The sequence below is a fragment of the Cygnus olor genome, chromosome 26 (genome assembly GCF_009769625.2).
Source record: "Cygnus olor isolate bCygOlo1 chromosome 26, bCygOlo1.pri.v2, whole genome shotgun sequence".
NCBI classification, from domain to species: Eukaryota; Metazoa; Chordata; class Aves; order Anseriformes; family Anatidae; genus Cygnus; species Cygnus olor.
Genome location: NC_049194.1, coordinates 1,265,145 through 1,276,500, shown reverse-complemented (window position 1 = coordinate 1,276,500; position 11,356 = coordinate 1,265,145). Strand labels below are relative to the sequence as shown.

At 66.6% G+C, this 11,356-nt stretch overlaps 1 protein-coding gene across 1 annotated transcript; it reads left to right on the top strand.

Annotated features, from left to right (window-relative positions):
* Positions 1 to 237: 237 nt before the first annotated feature.
* On the top strand, positions 238 to 8,093 carry CILP2 (cartilage intermediate layer protein 2). Its single transcript, XM_040537870.1, has 9 exons — positions 238 to 523; positions 1,861 to 1,959; positions 2,439 to 2,711; positions 2,903 to 3,085; positions 3,643 to 3,801; positions 3,883 to 4,143; positions 4,283 to 4,391; positions 4,464 to 4,621; positions 4,755 to 8,093. The coding sequence occupies exons 1-9, from the start codon at positions 463 to 465 to the stop codon at positions 7,145 to 7,147; spliced, it is 3,696 nt and encodes a 1,231-aa protein (XP_040393804.1). The 5' UTR covers positions 238 to 462; the 3' UTR covers positions 7,148 to 8,093.
* The last annotated feature ends 3,263 nt before the right edge of the window (positions 8,094 to 11,356 follow it).

Below are 11,356 nucleotides of genomic sequence, written 5' to 3'. Positions count from 1 at the left end.
ACGGGTGCCGCGAGCTCCGTGCGGTCTCAGCTTGCTGGCGGGGCGCACACACGTGGCCCAGGTCACGGCGCGGGCGCCCACCGGCCGTGCCCAGGAGCGGCGGTGCCAGGGGAGCGTTGGCACCCCGGCGCCGACCGCATGAGCTCAGAGGAAGGGCTTTCTCGGCTTTTTCCCTTCCCTCCCAGCCGCATTCCCAAGTGCATCCAATTTTAGCAGCTTTGCAAAACAAGCCCTCGAGTTTACCGGGCTGGAGCGGCGAGTGGCAGCGCACGGCCGGCTCGCGGGGAGGGCTCCTTCCCGCTTCCCTCTTGACACCGGGCCAGCCCCAGCGGAGCTGCCGGCCCCGAGTGCCAGGATCCGATTTCTGCTGTCTGCTGGCGCGAGGGGGAAAGCCCTCCTATATAGACCTGCGGGGCGGCCGCGCTCGCAGTCGCGAGTGGAGCGGCTGCAGCGTGGGCAGCCATGGGGGAGCTGCCGCTGGCTCTCCTGGCTCTCGCTGCCCTTCGCTGCGCCGGGGCGCCAGGTAAGATTTCGGCATTTTTTTAACGACATCTCAGGGACCCCTCCAGGAAAACTGCTCATCCCCATCGCCCTGCGGCATGGGGCTGGGGGCTGCCGGCAGCGCTGCGGGGCAGGACGGCAGTGCTGGGGATTGCCAGATGTTTGCTGGGGCCAGATGTTTGTGACAGCAGCTGGGGAATGTCCCTCCTGCATCTGCTTGGAGGATGCTCGGGGCCCCTCTGCCCCCACTCGGGAGCTTTGCCTTCCCCGGGGCTGTGATACCGGAGGGATGGGGACGTGCCCCGTGCTGTGTCCCCACCAGCACTGCCTGATCCAGTGCTGGTGGCCAAACCCGTGTGGGAAATCCCATCTGGAATTGCCGTCAGCCCCCCAGCTCCTCCATGGGGTCCCCCAACCCTGTGTGGGTTCTGCAGGGTGCCAAGGACAGCATCTGTGCGGGGAAGCCGGGAACATCCCCGGTCCTGGGGGAAAATCCATCCACCTTGCAGGGCGCTGCAGGGTTCCCGCTGCCTGGCTGCTCCCTTCCACCCAGCTCTGCTGTGTCCCCTGGGGACAGGGACAGGGGTGGCATTGCTGCTGGCAGGGGGACGCTGTATGTTTGTAGGGTGCCCATGGGTACCCACTGCGTGCTCATGGGGTGCTCCGTGCTGCATGGCAGTGTCTGGGGGGCTCGGACACATCCTGCCCTGTATGATAGACACCCGTGGGACCCATCAGCTCACCACAAACCTCCCTGGGCTGCTCTGGGGACATCGGCTCTTCCATCAGCTCCTTGCCCCACGGGCATCGCTGCACAGCCCTGGGCACCCCGCTTTCTCTCCGGGGATCATCCTTCTGTTCGTCCCACCACCGTGTGCTCATTGCACAGCTGAAACCCTGCTCACCACACCCGGGATCGGGGCAGGGCTGCCCCCAGAAAACCCCGGTGTCCTGGGGTGAACTTCCTGGGGGAGCTGGGGTGGGGGGGACCATGGGCAGCAAGCCCCCCCCCCCCTTCCTGGCTGCTTCCATGCAGTACCTGCGACGCCCAGCTCAGCCTGCCCCGGGGGCTTTGCAGCCCAATTTCCTGCCGTGTCCCAGTTTGGTTGCTGGGGGCTGATCGTGCCGCAGCTCCTCACCCCCCTGTGTCTCCCCCGGGGCAGCGGGGAGCTGGCAGGCAGCATTTGCAGGCAGGCAGCCTGTGCTCCGCCACCACCAAACCATGCCCCGAGCCCAGCACCTGCCCCGTACCCAGCCAGGGATGTCACTCGCAGCGTGACATCGGTGTCCAGGGCTTGGAGAGGGTCCTGGGGATGGGGTGAGCTGGTGCCGGGGGCTTTCACCCTGTGCCTCCCCCAGAGTCCCTGGAGAACGACTCGGAGCCGGGCAAGAGCGGCACACCAGGGAAGCCCTGGAAAGCAGCCCCCAGCCTGGCGGACCTCGACCTGGACACGGCAGGTACGGCCACCCGTCCCTGCGGGGCTGTCCCCGAGCCCCCGCGGGACGCCACACCACTGGGGACCCACGGGACACGGTGCTGCTGGGGACACACAGCTGGAGCCGCACTGGGACACCTCTCCCTTGTAATCCAAAGGGGCTACATGGTGCGGTGTCCTCCAGTGCCAGCCTGCTAGATGACATCTTCCCCTGGGGACAGTGGGGACAGCAGGCTCCCACGGCAGTGTCCCCTGGGGCTCTCGCAGCAGGGATGTGGTGGTCTCCCTGTGCACCCCACGCTTCCCATGCCAGCACCCAGTGCTCTCAAGTCTGTGTGCTTTGGTCCACTTGTCCTCTGCCCTCGCAGCCCACCAGCTGTCCCCACAGAGCTGTCCCCAGGGTGCCCCTTCCCCAGCCCCGGTGGCACCTGGGGACACACCGGTGCTTTTAGGGGCAGAGGCTGCGCCCCAGCCACGTGCTCACGGGCGGCTCTGTCCCAGGTGGAGGGGCCGAGTGGACGTCCTGGTTCAACATCGACCACCCTGGGGGGGACGGGGACTACGAGAGCCTGGAGGCCATTCGCTTCTACTACCGTGGGCGCGTGTGCGAGCGGCCCGTGGCCATCCAGGCCCGCACCACCGAGTGGGAGCTGCCCGAGGACGTGGGTGAAGTCGTGCACTTCAGCCCCAAGAAGGGCTTTCGGTGTGTCAACAAGGAGCAGCCGCAGGGCAAGACCTGCTCCAACTACCACATCCGCTTCCTCTGCCCGCTGGGTGAGTGCCCGTCCCCAGACCCCACTGGCATCTCTTGGGGGGGGGGGTGTCCGTGCCCGCTGTCCCCAGCTAGAGATGGCGAGGGACACCACCCTGGGGGAAATAATAACGATGGAGCTGGGCACGGGTTTGTCCCACGGTGGTGGGTTCCCAAGAGCCTCCCCCTTCACCTACCACCTCTGCCCTCCCAGAGCATATCTACTGGTCGCACTGGTCCTCCTGGAGCCCCTGCTCACGGAGCGCCTGCGGCAGCAGCGGCACCCAGACCCGCCAGCGCCGCTGCGTCAACGCGCAGGTGGTGGCTGCGCTGAAGGAGCTCAAGTGCAAGGGCAAGGCGGTGGAGCGGCGGGCGTGCAGCGCTGGCCCCTGCCCAGGTAGGGACCCCCCCGCGCCCTCTGGCTCCCACCTGCAGCCTCCCCACCCTGTTCCTAAAGAGACGGAGAGGAGACGGCAACGGAGCCAAGCGCCGGCCCTTCCCCGGCCGCAGGAATGTCGGCGCTGGGCTGCAGTCTCCCGTGCTGGATTTGCTGGCGAAGGTTTTTGCGCTTCGCTGTGCTTGCCGGCCGGCTCCGGCCCAGCTCCGAGCCCCCGCGCGGGGGCACGGGCTGTCCCGTGGGGCCGCAGCCGTGCAGCGGCTGCCCCCACGCCGACGCGGCAGCTCCCCGGGCGATGTGCCCCCGCCTGCACATCGTCAGCTTAATTGCAATAACAGAAGCTGCGCTTGTAAAAATAGCTTGGCAGGGGCGTGCAGGGCCGAGCCGGGGGCTGGATGGGGCATGAGCGGCTGGATGGAGACTTGTGGGGTGGGGATCCCATTGTGCCTGTGTCCCCCGTCCTGTGTGCTACAGCTCTGCAGCGTTATCCCCTGCATCATGCACCCTCCTGGGTGGGGGAGCGCGGTGCCCGATGCCCACCCGGCATCTCCCTGCAGAGCCGACATGGACGGAGTGGGGCGCGTGGGGGCCCTGCTCCCGCAGCTGCGGCAGCACCGGGACACGCGTCCGCCGCCGGAGCTGCAAGAACGCCAAGAAGCTGCTGTGCGCCGGGCGCCCCGCCGAGGTGCAGAAGTGCCCCCCCTCGCCCTGCCCAGGTACCTGTCCTTGGGGACACGGGGGCGCTGACCCCACTGGTGGCGGTGGCCCCGGGGTCTCAGCGCCGTGCCGTCCCGCAGCCTGCCCTGAGCACACCCTGCAGGGCACCGTCGTCTCCGCCACCGGTGCAGCGCTGCCCGGTGCCCGCATCTACCTGGAAGGCCGACCGCCGGTGCTGGTGGCCCGCAGTGACACGCGTGGCAGCTTCCACGTGGCTGGGGTGTGTGAGGGCACCGCCGCCAACATCAGCGCCCACCGTGACGGCTTCGTCCCGGGACTGGCACCCATCACCTCCAACGGCTCCGGCGTGTCGGTGGCACACGTGATGCTGCAGAAGCTGGGTGAGCACCACGGCACCGGGGGCTGCACCGTGCGCTCCTCGGGGTCCTGTACCCCAGTGGGTGCATAATGGGGGGGGGTGTAAGGAGTGGGGAGAGGGTCACCACAGCTGGCTGCACCCTCTGGTCCCTTCTCCTGCAGAGAAGCCCTACATGGTGCTGCACCCCAAGCCGAAGGTGCGGGTGGCCGGGCAGGAGGTGACCTTCTGCTGCAAAGCCTCGGGCACCCCCATGCCTAAGAAGTACTACTGGTGAGTGGGTGTGGGCGGGGGGACAGGGGGCCACCCACCGTGTCCCTGCTCACCATGTCCCTGTCCCTGCAGGTACCACAACGGGACGCTGCTGGACAGGAAGGTGCACAAGTACGGCAGCCGCCTGGAGCTGCAGGCGCTGGTGCCGGCGCAGGCTGGCACCTACCACTGCAAGGCCAGCACCGAGGCGGGCGCCATCAGGTCGGCACCGGCGCAGCTCACCGTGCTGGGTGAGTGGGGACGGGGTCTTTGTGGGGAGGGTGGCGGTGCTGGAGCATTGCACCATCCCTGGAAGAGTGGGATGGGCATTTTTAGTGGCATCTCCATGGGATGGGGGTCCCTAAACCTGTCTGTCTCCCCCAGCCCAGGGCCAGCAGAGCTGCAACCCAAAGCCGGAGCCCAGCCTCATCGAGCTGCCCGCCGAGTGCCGGCAGGACGCCAAGGGCTCTCGGTACTACGACGTGGGGCACTGCCCGCCGGCACCGTGCGCCGGCAGCCCGGCTGATGGGAAGCGGTGCGGGGCGGGCGCGCGGCGCTGCTGCGGCGTGCGGCGCATGGAGGTGCGGGAGATCCATTGCGGCGGCTCTGTCCTGCCCATCAAGGTGGTGGCCAAGTGCGGCTGCGGGCCCTGTGCCCAGCCCCGCGTCCTGGTGCAGGGACGGGTGATGGCGGCCGACACCGGCGAGCCCCTGCGCTTCGGGCAGATCTTCCTGGGGAGGAAGAAGATCGGCTTCACTGGCTACCAGGGCTCCTTCACCATCGAGGTGCCGCCGGACACGCAGCGCCTGGTGGCCCGCTTCGTGGACCGGCAGCAACGCTTCGTGGACACCATCAAGGTCCTGCCCTTCAACAGCCGGGGCGGTGCGGTCTACCAGGAGGTCAAGATGATGCGGAAGAAGGAGCCAGTGGAGCTGGATGCCGGCCGGACCAACGCCATCCCTCTGGGTGAGGTGAGCGGCCAGGAGCCCGTTGGGGAGCTCGTCATTCCCGCCGGCGCCTTCCTCCGTCCCTCCGGGGAGGTTTTCAGCGGCACCGTCAAAGCCAGCGTCACCTTCCTGGACCCCAGGGATATCGCCACGGCCGGCGCTGCCTCCAGCGACCTGAGCTTCGCCAACGCTGAGGGGGAGATCGTCCCCCTGCGGACCTACGGCATGTTTGCCGTGGACTTTCGGGAAGGGGATTCGGGTGAGGCGCTGCAGACGGGGCCAGTGGAGGTGCGGATGGACGCGGGGCAGATCTGGATGCCGGAGCACCTGAAGAAGATGAAGCTGTGGTCCTTGAACCCCGAGACCGGCTTGTGGGAGGAGGAGGGCGTCTTCCGCCCGGCCAAGGAGAGGCGCGGGAAGAGGGAGGAGAGGACCTTCCTCGTGGGGAACATGGAGATCCGCGAGCGGCGCCTCTTCAACCTGGACGTGCCAGAGGACCGCCGCTGCTTCGTCAAGGTCAGGGCTTACAGCAACGAGAAGTTCAACCCCTACGAGCAGCTGGAGGGGGTGGTCATCAGCCTCATCAACCTGGAGCCCCAGCCCGGCTTCCCCGCCAACCCGCGGGCCTGGGGCCGCTTCGACAGCGTGGTCACTGGCCCCAACGGCGCCTGCCTGCCCGCCTTCTGCGATGCCCGGCGCCCCGACGCCTACTCGGCGTATCTGACCGCCACGCTGGGCGGTGAGGAGCTGGAGGCCGTGGCCTCCAGCCCCAAGCTCAACCCCAGCGCCGTGGGGGTGTCCCAGCCCTACCTGAACAAGCTGGGCTACCGCCGGCTGGACCACGATGACCCCAGCTTCAAGAAGACGGCCTTCCAGATCAACGTGGCCAAGCCCGACCCCAACAACATCGACGAGACCAACGGCCCCGTCTACCCCTACCGCAGCCTCAGGGAGTGCGAGGAGGCACCGGTGAGCGCCAACCACTTCCGATTCTACCGCGTGGAGGTGGACAAGTACGAGTACAACGTGGTGCCCTTCAAGGAGAGTGACCTGACCTCCTGGACCGGCGACTACCTGGCGTGGTGGCCCAACCCGCAGGAGTTCAGGGCGTGCTTCATCAAGGTGCGGATCGAGGGGCCGCAGGAGTACATGGTGAGGTCCCGCAACGTGGGGGGCAGCCACCCCCGCACCCGGGGGCAGCTCTACGGGCTGCGCGACACCCGCAGCGTGCGGGACGCCCTGCTGGAGAACAGCTCGGGAGCCTGCGTGGAGTTCAAGTGCAGCGGGATGCTCTACGACCAGAGCCTGGTGGACCGCACCTTGGTCTCCATCATCCCCCAGGGCAGCTGCCGCCGCACGGCCGTCAACGGCCTCCTGAGGGACTACCTGGCCCGGCACCCGCCGGTGGCCGACACCGACAACACGGCCGCCTTCACCATGCTGGCGCCGGTTGACCCGCTGGGGCACAACTACGGCATCTACACGGTGACGGACCAGAACCCGCGCCTGGCCAAGGAGATCGCCATCGGCCGCTGCTTTGACGGCACCTCGGATGGCTTCTCAAGGGAGATGAAGTCGGACGCGGGCACCGCTGTCACCTTCACCTGCCAGGAGCGGCCGGCGGGGCGCGAGAGCTTCTTCCAGCGCCTGCTCACTTCGCCGGCCGAGGCACTGGATGAGATCCGGCGCGAGATGGGGGCCGGCGAGATGCGCCGGGCCCCCCCCGAGGTGCTGGACTTTGCCTCCGGCGTGCGAGCCCTGAGCCCCACGCCGACCCGCCGGACCCCCAGCAGCCGGCGGAGGATGGGCCGGACCCGGGCGCAGCAGTGAGCGCCGCAGCGTCCCTGCGCCCCCCCGCCAGCCCTCCACTCTCCCCCTCGCTTTTACCCGCGCTCATTTATAACGACCGATGGGGGGGGGGGGGGGGGATAGGGGGGACGCGGAGGTGCAAAGGGACAAAGGGACACGTCTGGTGGGGACTGTGCTGTGTCCCCCCACCCTGAACAAGGGACACTTTTTCCAAGGGGGAGGCACCCCCGTGTCTGAGCCCAGCTCCCCCCCCCCCCCGGGTGCTGTCCCCTGCCCTCACCCCCAGCCCCGTGCGGGGCAGCTCGTGGTGCTCACCCCTGGCCCCGGCCGCAGGATGCGGCCCCTCGGGGGTTATTTAAAAATAAAGTGAAAAAATGCGGGGGGAGGGGGGGGGAACGCAAACAGGGGAGAGGGCTCATTGGGGAAGGGGTACCGCGTACCGGGGATTGGTGACTGGGTGGCACCTGGGGGTCCTCCTGCCACCACGGGGGCCGGGGGAAGTCTTGGTCCTGGCTAGATGCAGCAGCCCTTTGGGGCAGGATAACGAAATATGGGGTTTCTTTTTGGGGAAAAAAGCAAGGGTTTGGATTAAAAGCCCTTTTCTCCCTCCCACACCAGGTGGTAGAGGCTTGGGTGCAGGCAGCATGCTGGGGACCCCGGGCTCAGACCCCGCAGCTTCCACCCAAGCTCAGCACAGAGCCTGCCTGGGCCTGATCCTGCACCCGACAAACCGGGATCCTTTGCCCTCAGGGTGTGCATTTTGCCCCAAATTCCTTTTCCCCAGGCAAAACCAAAGCCCCTTCTTCCAACCCCCCACCCCCTTCCTTGCCGCCAGCCCCCGCGGGCAGAGCTGGGGCTGCTCAGCGCACGGTGGAGGGGGGGAGGAGATGACGGCAGGATGCGGCCCCGGGCACGCCAACAATTTGTACATTATTTATTATGAAATATACGGTTGTGTTTACACCCACGTGGCTGCTGGGTTTCTCTGGGCTTCCAAGAACTTGGCAACAAGGTTGGGGGACACGGGGACGTTCCCAAACCACCCCCCCCCCCTCCTTGACGTACCCAGGATGGGGTGGGGGATTTTTTTTTGGGGGGCGGGGGGTCCCATCCCATCGCCGTGCTCCACACAGGGCTGGCCCCGTACCCCCTCCCACCACCCCGCACGGTAGCACCGTCCCGGCAGCTCCTGTTTGCCTTGGGCCCGGTTCAGGCAGCTGGCGGTCGTGCAGCGGCATGGGGCGGGGGGGGCCCCATCCAGCCCCGCAGCTGGGGGACGTGGCAGCCGGGGGGGCCCTATCCCGCCCCGTGGCCCCCAGCACATGGGGATGAGCCCAGCTCCATTAAGCGAGGCGGGAGCTGGGGGTCTGTCTGTCCATCCAACATGGGGGGGGTCCTGTATGATGCGGGGGGGGGGGGGGCGGCTCGTGCACGTGGACCCCGCGCTGGGCTGAGGTCCCGTACCCCCCCTCCCAGCCCGGCGGATGCCGTAATGGAACAGGCTCCGTGTCCGGGTCCAAAACATCCCCTCCTGCTCGCAGGACGATGTTTCCCTTTTAAAACACGGTTTGGCCAAATCCAGGCATTTTTTCGCCCTTATACTGGATGCTGCCGCTGGCGAGATCAAAGGGGATGGGGCAGCCAGTGGGGGGGCGGGGGGGACGAGGCGCGTTCGCCAAAACCACTCCTGGGTGCTGCGGCAGCCAAAACCTGTCCCTCTCCTCCTCCTGCCTGGAAAGAAAAATGGTGAGGATGGACGCAACGGGTGGAGGGTGCTGCTGTCGGGGGGGGCACCTGGCCCCCCGCTCCACGTGCCCCCAGAAGGCCAGCTGCGGGTCCCTGTCCCCATTCCTGGGGGGGGGGCTCAGAGCCCTGACCCCATCACAGGGGGACATCGGTGGGTGCTCCCCCAAGAGCATCGCTGGTGGCAGTGTCCCGGGGGGGGGGGGGGGGCAGGATTTTTTTCCACCGTCCGCTCATCTTGGTCGGAGGCAGCTGCTAAGGCAGGGCAGATGGAAGCAGCTCCTGCCATTATTTCGGGCATCGAGGGAAAAAATGGGGTGAAAAATGGCAAAAATTAATGCACACAAAAAGAATGGATGGCTCCCCCAGCTCCCATTCTCCACCAGCAGCTTTGAACCCCCCCAGAAAGCCTCAGGGAGATGTGTCCCATCCTGTCCCCCCTCCACAAGGAGCAGGGCTGGAGGGGGGACTCCCAAATTCTCCCATCCCTCCTTTCCCCACGCCAGCCACCCCACGGAGCACCCCGACGTCCCTACGCTGCCCCGCTCCCACCCTGGGGTGCTGGGGTCCAGGAGATGGGTGCAAAGGGGTGGCCAGGGTGGGACGGGTGCGGGAGGTCCGTGCTGGGTGTCCGGCCCAGCCTCACATTCCCGAGGGCTGGAAACCTGCCCAGGGTCAGGGGTTGGGCTGGGGGCTGCAGCCAAATCCTCCTGCTGCTCCCCCCTCTCCGTGGGGCCGGAGGGTGCGGGACCCTCTGATGCCCCCAGCCCCAGGGACCTGGCAGCTTCCTGGCTGGATCCGCACCCCAGCCGCATTGTGCAGCCCTGAGCTCACCCCAAAGAGCATCATCGAGGACCAAAATAACCCCCCCACCCTGCCCCCCAGAGGTGTCTGGCTTCCAGGAGGTGCTGGGTTTGCAGAAACCCAGGGGGTGCTGGGCGCTGCCGGGCCCTGGTGCTGGAGGGGGGATTCCCCGGGGACCCCGCGCTGCACCCACAGATGGAGCAGGAGGGGGTTACACAATGAAACGGCTTTGGGGTCAAAACCCCAAAGGTCAAAACCCTCAAAGGGCAAAACCCTAAAGATCAAAACCCCAAAGGTCAAAACCCCAAAGGTCAAACCCCAAAGGTCAAACCCCAAAGGTCACCCCCCCCTCCCCAGGCGCAGGTGCAGCGCTGTCCCTGAGTGTGGGACGCCGGCACAGCGAGCGCCCCAGCCCCGTGCAGGATGTGTCCCCGTGGTGCGAAGCGGTGCTCAGCTGGGCTCAGCTGCTTCTCTTTACCTCCAAACCCCGTCCAAGCTGGAGCTGCAAAATGGGGAAGGGAAAAAGAGGAGGGGGAGCAAGCGGGGAGAACGGTGGCTGACCGCTCGTGGGGCGCACGGGCACGTCCTTAGGTGTCACTAATCCCCGCAACAGGGACGGGGATGCTGTTTGCCCCCCCCCCCGGATGGGTGCAGCCCCCCCAGATCTCCATGGGGGTGTCTCCGCAAGCGCTGCTGCTCCCCGCGAGCACGTCCCGGCGCTGGCCGAGAACAAAGGCTGCTCTGAGCACCGGCCACGAGCTGGAAAGCTACTTGGGAAGCAGCTCTCGCTCGCTTTCCTTTTTTTTTTTTTTTTTTTTCCCTGCCTTTTAAATAATGGAAAATATAATGACAGTGCCTAAATTAAAATAATAAAAGAAACCAGCCGAAAAGCCAACCCAAAATAGGAGAGAAACCCACGTTTCAGGCTGAAAGGGAACACGCACAGGCAAGGGATGAAAGGGAAAAGCAGACGTGTGCACGCTGTGCTCGGCCCCGCTCCGAAGCCGCCCCTCACTCCTCCCCGAGTGCGGGCAGCCCCCCCCGGGGCCCCCCTGTTATTTTGCAGCTGTGTCCCCGTGCACCCCATCCCCACCGGCTCCTCTCTTTGCATCACGCTCAGCACCCTCAGGGGACGGATCCTGCCCGGGGAGAGAGAGGGGCACAGAGGCTTCTCCTGCCCCCGATGCGTCCCCGGGGGGGGCAGCGGGGGACACGGGAGGTGCCAGCTCCCCGTCCCTGCTGCCATGGCGGGGCCGGGTCCAGCTGCCGAATTCCTGGCCGTCTGGCCAAGAGGCACTCGCTCCGCTCCTGCCGCTCCCTCCGGACAAGTGGAGGAGGAAAACAAACGGTGCTTGCACTTGGATGGGGGGGGGGAGGGGGTGGGGGGGTGTCCCCGTGCCCCACTCCCCAGCTGGGGACATGGAGGGCTCTTGCCATCCTTCCCCCATGGAAGGGGTCATTCAAAGCCAGGATTTGGGGGAAAATAGCGGGAATTGGTGAGACAGGTGGAGAGGGGATGCCCGCAGCGGGGACCCCGCCACAGGTGCGAGGTGAGACCCCAATTTCTGCCTTGGTCCCGAGGTGAACCCGGCACGGCCCCAGGAGGCAGCGCCTCACGGCACGCATTCCTCTCCCAGTTGCTTTTTAGATATATTTGAAGAGTTACATCTCAATATCTCACTG